The following is a 7,500-nucleotide window of genomic DNA, read 5'->3' on the forward strand; positions in this document are numbered from 1 at the left end:
AGGGAGTCACAGTTACAAATGAGGTGCCATCAATATTCCACCCCCTGATGCATAAGTAACACGGCGCGGATTCCTCTGCTTCCTTTCTTCCGGCATTCAGTTTTAAAACACTCGCGAAACCCATCATCAGCATGGAAGCAGCGCAGTATTTCGGGACATTTTTCGACTTTTATTGTCCTTATCGTATAGCTGGACGCAACACCGCCGGGAAGCGATTCCAAATTATCAAACAAAAGCATCGTTTGGTAATTTTGAAATCGATTGTATTGCTTGTGATTTGCACGCTGGCCGCCTTGCTAGGACCAGGATACGCAACCGTGTTCATCCCTAACCGGAGTTGCATTAATCGGATCATTAATTGGCTCTGTCTGGGCATCGCGTTGGCCACCAACTTCATGGTAACGTGGGAAAGCATGGCCACCAGCAAGGAGGACATACGAGTGTGGAACACGTTTGATCGAATCGAAAATACACTTCTCAAGGATGATCGGGCCGGAGCACTAGCGCTGATCCAACGTGTCAGTCGTACCTACGGTTGGATGTTCTTTCTCTGGTTGGCACAGGTCGGGCTAGTTATCGGATTGTTGGTTGTTTTAGAAATGCGCTCAGAAGAGCATAGTTTAAGATGTTTCATCATAATCTTCGAAGTGCTGAGCATCGTTGATAGCATGAAACTATTGCAGATCATTATGTACGTTCGCATTTTGACCGTGTACGTGCGAATGTTAACCATCAGGTATGGTCGGTTAGTAGTGTCCTTGAATGGAAGAATCGAGGATAGGGTTCCTGATCGCTTCCACCAACAGTTTCAACCGCTCAGTCTGTGTTACTTTGATTGCATGAAGGTGTTCTGCCAGATGCAGGATCAATTTGGTTGGACTCTAACGTTTATGTGCCTAAAATATTGCATCGTATTGTGGAATGAAATTTATTGGACGGTATACCGCTCAGTGCTGGATCGATCGTTCGAGTGTACGTACCGCAGTGTTAACTGCCCCCGGGTGTGGAGGATAACGGAATCCTTTTCCCGTTGCAGGGTATTGTGTGAACCTGGTGCCGTATCATTTCGTCTACTTGTTCTTCACTTGGTCTTGTGAAAGATTCTACACGGAGATACGGCATCTTTCTCGCCAGCTCTACAGGATCAATGTAAATTCCTTGGAGGACACGATCGTCCTGAGAATCCGACAGTTTCAGCTGCTCCTTGAATACAACACGTTATTCTTTCATACGTTTGGAATTTGTCTCGTCTCTTATCGATTAATTTTCCAGGTAAAACAGAAGATAAACTTACAGTTCCACTATCCAATCACTGAATGTGGTAATCCTCTTTTGCAGTATATCATCTCGGCCATAACCAGAGTCTCTTTTATCGCACAAATCCTCATCGATTACAGCTACGAATAAAACGCATTTTTGTAATTCAGCGATCTGTTCAGCGCGTGCTGGGCTGTCAACTGTGCTTTGTTGTCGTGATTGTTGTGATTCTTCGTGCGCCAAAAATTGTTCACGAAATGGATGATTCATAAAATCGCGGATGGCCGTTTTCCCCAGTGTCGTGTTTTAAGTTTGCCTTTTCGTTCGCTTTCCACTAGTGCACCACTAATTGTTTCCACCTTCAGCTGATAAGCTGCTGTCCATCAATCCTTCAATCAGCGCACTCGCACTTTCATCTCGCCTCGCCTCGGCTTTGTGTGCCGCCGTCTTCGAACATGTAAGTACAGGACGTAAATGTAAAGTACATCAAGTAAGCCGTGAGTAAGCCGTGTGCCTTTTTGTGATCCTCCCGATCGAGACCTTTAAGTACCTCCAGCAACGCCCCGAGTGCCGGTGGCTTGTTGCATTACGCGGAATAAATAACGAAGGAACTTTCTTTGTTCTGGAGCTTGCCTTGCGACGCAACTGCTCTACGGACTGCAGATAAGCCGAACTGATCCTTTCAACTTTCCATTTTTTAGATTCTCGACTGCAGCAAAAATGTTTGGCAAAAAGAAGGACACCATCGATGGAAGACGCATTTCTCCGGGATCGAGTCGTTCGCCCGAGAATGGTTCCAGCAACAGCGGGCCAGCGTATATCATCGAGCGTTACGCCGCGTACTATCCCATGAACCACAAGCGCCGTGGAATGGCTCTGATCTTTTCTCACTACAACTTTGCCGTTCCGCATATGAATTTCCCACCACGAGAAGGCAACAGAGTAGACTGCGATCAGCTGACTGAGATGTTGCAAAAGTTTGGATTCGATGTTCACATTTATCACGATTATAAGCTGTCGGAAATTAAGGACGTCACATCGAAGGGTAAGATTGAGCGGAATAGATCGATCGGAAATGGCCATTACTCATTCACACTTGCCATTGCAGTTGCGCAGATGGATCACAGCGATAATGATTGCCTGCTGGTGGCCGTGCTTACACACGGTGAAAAGGGTGACTACCTGTTTGCCTACGATTGCGTGTACGAGTTTTCCGCCATCTGGAGCCAGTTTACTGCCGATCAATGTACGACTTTGGCCGGAAGGCCTAAAATTTTCCTTATTCAGGCGTGCCGTGGAGATGAACTTCAAAGTGGCGTAAAGGTGCAGCGGGATGGCATCGCCCGTTACTCCATACCGACACATGCCGACTTTTTGTTCGCGTACGCAACAATTCCAGGCTACATGGCATTTCGGAACACTACCCACGGTTCGTGGTTCATTAACGAGCTGTGTAAGGAAATGCGGGAGAACGGGCATAAATACGATTTCCTTACGCTGCTCACGTTCGTCTCGCAAAAGGTGGCCTTCGAACATGAGTCGGTATCGAACGATGCTCGGTTCAACATGCGTAAGCAGATGCCGTGCATCGTGTCCATGCTTACGCGTGTGTTGCTTTTCAACTCCGTTTAGACGATCCTCTGACGGGGTGAGCTACTACGCTAATCATCACACACTGCGATTCAATTAGTCATGGCATACTACACTTCGAAGTAGTAGAAGTTGATGTCGACGTTATCTCCTCCTGAATCCACTTTTTTTACCACGATCTACCATTACGCGCTACCTCATCGCGAGCGTATTACGTTAGTTTTGCGCTGGTCAAACGCACAATCATGTCGCGCTTTTTTTATTGTTTGTTTTAATTTATGTTACAGTAGCAAACGTGTGTTTGGTACTCAGTGTTTTATATGTAAAATTAATCGAATTATTATGTTTACACTTGTGCTGTAGTCATACCCTGATTAGAACAGAAATACCCAGTGACAATGAACCTTTGCGACCAACAAGACAATAATTTATGTTAGATTTCTTTGAATTTGAATCCATGATTATCAATAGAGGGGCAGTTCAAAACATGGGTCACAATGCTGAACATGAATCTTTTATACAACCTGTTGCTCATTGACTCAGTCGCACTAGTCGAGATGGCAGCTAGATGCACTTTTGCATTTTTTTATTTAAATGATTACCACGGGAACCTAGGACACATTTTATAACTGCAGAAGTGTGAAATTCTAATCATTAGGTCTAAGTTTCAATGCTAGAAAATAATTTATTTAAGTTACCAAATTTAATACTGCGTCCGGACAAAAGGTCTTGAAAATTCCTCTTCTACATTCAGGTCTTGTTGATCTAATCTTTTTTAAACATTCTATTTATATCCAAATTGGCCCCATGGCATGGTTCTGGTTCTTATGCTCATCACTTTAATCAGCTAGCATCTAGTATTTACAAAACTAAATTATACTCTTATTTACCTTTCGATGTACTTTATTATACAATTTTTACTCTATTGAATCCGGACCATTAACGCTTAGCCAAAGTGTACACGAAGATTAGCGCAAAACCATATTAAAACCCATGGCAGGTAATTATGAATCGTTCCAGTTCGTGTTGATCCGACTTTTGGCATACGATGTACGATGAATAATAGAATGGATAAAATGGATCAAAAACACCAAATTAGCCCGGTAGCGGCTTCATTGATAGCAATCCGAATCGGCCCACCATAATTGAAATTTTATTGATCTACAAATCGATAACAATATCGATCCACCGAAGCGGAGCAATAACTCTCGCGTAAATATTGAGACCCGATCGAAGGGAACAATAGATCGCGCGCGTGGAAAATGGGGCAGCTCAGGCTTGTCTTCGGTGTAAAAAAATGAAATAAATTGTCCAGCTACGAAAAGGTAATTGTTGTGTTGTCTTTCTATTTTGCTTTTATTTGTTATTAATTTCCAATGTTCATAATGCTGTTTGGGGCGCCTGCTTACTTGCAGCATAGGGCGCTTCAACATAACCACCTGCTGAAGGGCTCCATTCCGATCGTAGCATGCTGCGTTTTTTTGGCCGCGTTTTTCTCTCTCGCTCCATTGAATCGCGCCTCGACGACCGGTGAGAATACGCAGTGCGGTTCGTGTTCGGGTTCGGCTTCGGCATGTTTTATGCTCTCTTTCCCTCCTTAGCCGCATACCTTGGTTCGGGTGCTGGCGATGCTCACATGAATCGCGGGCTCATCGCCAACGTGGATTCACAGTGCCAGGTCAACGCAAACAGAGGTATCTAGTCGCCGGAGCAGCGGATACATACACCTTTTTCCCTCCGTAGCGCGTGGAACTGTTGCGTGCCTTCTGTCCGCTGCCCGGACCGACGAGAAATACGTCCACGTAGGCAAACATCAAATTTAATTAGTATTCCGTGCAGTGGCCGAGTGGCTGTGGCGCGTATCCGTTCCGCGGCAAGTTCGGATCCAAGCAACCGTCGGACAGGTTGGCGCGATATCTTGGTGTGCGTTCAGTGTTCGCGTCATCACCGTCATCATCATCATCATCATCATCTTCTCCTGGGCTGCTGCCGCGTGATCTCATGGATCTTCGCTCTCGCCCAACAACTGGCAAAGGTGCTGATTTGCATTGAGAAGCCACCGTGTGGCGGTGGAATTTCCACAGTTCTCCGGGAGTACCACCGGTAATCGTGCAGAGTGAGCGTGCGTTAGTGCGTATCGGTGTGTCTTGTTTCACGGTCGCTGGGCCCGTTGCGTGTTTCCGGCGGTGAACAACGAGAACGACCAATAATCTCCCGTGATGGAAGGTGGTGGTGGTGGTGGTGTTGGTGAAGCGTCTGACCGCAGTGCGTCGCCCAACAATGCCTCGAACACCGCCGGAAGGGGTGTGAACGCAGGTGGAGGATTGACGGCCGTTCCCAACGGTGGCGCTGGTCCGCTAACGGTGCCTGCCGATGGCGGTGCTGGGGCCCAGAAAACTTGGGTAAAGTTCGAGGAGGAGCAAGAGCCCGGTGCCAGCAGCAAGGTACGTAACGATGAGGGAATTCTCCCCTTTCCTACGGGAGCCTCTTTCTTGTCTTTCTTCTTTCTCCAAATTCCGAGTCACTGCGCGAGGCGACGAGAGAAAGAGCATTGGCCCGGTATGGTGCGGTAAGCGACGAACCCCCCTGTCGGCCGTAGCATAATTCCCAGCTGAGAGGGTTCGATGCTCCACCGGAGCAGCAGCAGCAGGGTGGACAATTGATTAAACAAATTCAACACCTCTGCTGGTGTGCTGCGCCATCTCGACGGGCTGGGGGCTGGTGCCAGTTTTCATTTCAGTGACTGAAACGGGGAGTTCGTGCCCGCTTGATGTGGTGTCTGTCCGTGGCGCCTACTTCGTCATTCTCTCACTCTCTGCTTGCTCCGTCATGTTCAGGTTTTGTTCCGTTCGGAGCAACAAAAAAAAAAAAAATAAAGTTTCAATCATTTAATGAAGCTGTCGCAGCTTGCTTTCTATTCACCGACCGTTCAAACGGTACATCTCTTATCTCATCTCCCCTTTCCATTGATAAGAAATGAAGTAAGGTGTTCTTATTGTCGTGTTTTGTATGCTGATGCACCGTTTGGAACACGTGTGCGGGGTGGAGAATGTCCGCTGCAAGCCGCATTCCAGTGGACAAGTATGTGTATGGGTGCACAATGTTGTGTATCCGGTTTGTTGTCGTCGCTGTTACCGCGGGTGACACAACGTTCACCGTCTCCGTGTAGGGTGGCCATTTAGTAGGTCACCTGCTTCACATACCTGATGCAGTGAGTATTGCTCTATCTCTCTCGCGCGCTCTCTCTCTCCCTTTCTTGCATGTTTATTAGCATTTAATCGTTTGACACATGTCTTACTAGCCTACAGTCCGCTGGCTACTACTTCGTTGTACACGGCCACGGTCACGTGTGATTCGTTGCTACGCTCCAGCACACGCATCCGCGCTGAACCAAACACAACAACCAAACCCCCCGTCGGCGGTCAGTGCATGCCGCCGTTCGCTTCACACAGACCCAATGGAGGAAGGCATTGGGGAACATATGATGTGATGTTCTGTGGGGAGCATACAATGCATCGATTTCATAAGGTGTGCCCATCGTGCGGGTGGGGCTTGGTGTAAAAGTTATCGAATTCCATCCCGTACGCAAACACCCCGCCAGTGTGTGCACACACTGGCGCGTCCAATGATGTCACATTTCGCAAACGCTGATCCTAAACAGTATCACCTACCTACCGGACCAACCGAACAGAAGAAGCCCTGGCTATGCGGGTGTTAATTTCACTCGCTGCTGACACACTGTGCCGTGCCATCTGTGCGATATGTACGGTCGTGAGTAAGAAATTAAACATTCATTTCCAAATAACCGCAGTAAACCAGTGGAGCGGTTGATTGTGTTGACAGTTTGAGTCTCGACACGAAAGCCTGCCAGCTCCGCCAGCCTGCTAATCCTTGGCAAATTTTCTCGTTAACCTAAGTACGTTAGCGATTAGAGGGCGCTATTAAGGGAGGATGAATCACCGGGCGCCCAGCACAGTTCCAGGTAGGGGTAGACTGTGGCGGTGCCCCGTTTAAATGTTTTTCACAATTCCTCCGGGACTCGGGGTTACCGAACGATCGAGGACGGCACTGCAGGTCGTAGCCTACTTATGAACTCAATTATGTGCCAAATCATGTAACTTGGGGCGATACAGGAAGGATACAAAAAAATAACTTTCGATTTGACTGCACGCACAAAAGCACTCTCTTGTTTTGCGCGGAGGATTTCATAAACACATGACGATTGAAGGCATTAGACAGTTTTTTTATCGTCTTTCTTGTAGCGATGGGTGTTCAACGCGCGAAGATGTTTTGCCCCGTTGCACGTTCGTCACTGCTCAATGCGCACTAGATTAGCACCGAAGGGGTAGTTGATTGTAGAAAAAAAGAAATGAAACCGCCACCCCACCCAGCAGCACGGAGACAAACTGTTCCTAATATGTCAGGAAGGCCGGTGCACGGGGGGGGAAGTGTTTATGATTTCCATAACGATGGCACAGATACGGCGCGCCATGTGTGCTGGATAATGAGATGCGGCACCTTCACGCCACGCGCTGCATCCAAGAGGGGGACGCGAGATTTGGATTGATCTCCGCTCGCAAAGCAAGCGGTTCTCAAAGCCAATACATTGTGTTGTGTGATGAGTCACGCCCTCCGCCACGCCTCAAGTTTGTG

General features: G+C 47.6%; 3 protein-coding genes across 7 annotated transcripts in view; all 3 read left to right on the top strand.

Annotated features, from left to right (window-relative positions):
- The first annotated feature begins 131 nt into the window (after window positions 1-131).
- Window positions 132-1,407, top strand: LOC126570339 (uncharacterized). Its single transcript, XM_050228034.1, has 3 exons — window positions 132-972; window positions 1,037-1,272; window positions 1,339-1,407. The coding sequence occupies exons 1-3, from the start codon at window positions 132-134 to the stop codon at window positions 1,405-1,407; spliced, it is 1,146 nt and encodes a 381-aa protein (XP_050083991.1).
- Window positions 1,408-1,458: 51 nt separating this feature from the next.
- On the top strand, window positions 1,459-4,176 carry LOC126570338 (caspase-like). The gene is made up of 3 exons (XM_050228033.1): window positions 1,459-1,714; window positions 1,959-2,302; window positions 2,366-4,176. Exons 2-3 carry the CDS (start codon window positions 1,978-1,980, stop codon window positions 2,887-2,889), a joined length of 849 nt encoding a protein of 282 aa, XP_050083990.1. The 5' UTR covers window positions 1,459-1,714; window positions 1,959-1,977; the 3' UTR covers window positions 2,890-4,176.
- A 259-nt stretch (window positions 4,177-4,435) lies between these two features.
- LOC126581298 (uncharacterized) overlaps window positions 4,436-7,500 on the top strand; it is a 7,844-nt gene continuing 4,779 nt past the window's right edge. For 2 of the 5 annotated variants that reach the window (XM_050244857.1, XM_050244858.1), the window contains exon 1: window positions 4,437-5,291. In XM_050244857.1, the coding sequence (XP_050100814.1) occupies window positions 5,067-5,291 (225 nt within the window). In that variant the 5' untranslated portion in view covers window positions 4,437-5,066. Of the gene's footprint in view, window positions 5,292-7,500 lie in introns of all 5 variants that reach the window. The other 3 variants (XM_050244856.1, XM_050244855.1, XM_050244854.1) reach the window with 2 other exon arrangements.

This window comes from Anopheles aquasalis, chromosome 2, assembly GCF_943734665.1.
Source record: "Anopheles aquasalis chromosome 2, idAnoAquaMG_Q_19, whole genome shotgun sequence".
NCBI lineage: Eukaryota > Metazoa > Arthropoda > Insecta > Diptera > Culicidae > Anopheles > Anopheles aquasalis.

Bases quoted from the DNA above. Each gene is read 5' to 3' on its own strand.
- LOC126570338 (XM_050228033.1), top strand. From the start codon at position 1,978: ATGTTTGGCAAAAAGAAGGACACCATCGATGGAAGACGCATTTCTCCG. The intron at 2,303-2,365 runs GTAAGATTGAGC...TTGCCATTGCAG, and splicing joins TAAGGACGTCACATCGAAGG to TTGCGCAGATGGATCACAGC.
- LOC126570339 (XM_050228034.1), top strand. From the start codon at position 132: ATGGAAGCAGCGCAGTATTTCGGGACATTTTTCGACTTTTATTGTCCT. The intron at 973-1,036 runs GTACGTACCGCA...TTCCCGTTGCAG, and splicing joins GCTGGATCGATCGTTCGAGT to GGTATTGTGTGAACCTGGTG. The intron at 1,273-1,338 runs GTAAAACAGAAG...CCTCTTTTGCAG, and splicing joins CTTATCGATTAATTTTCCAG to TATATCATCTCGGCCATAAC.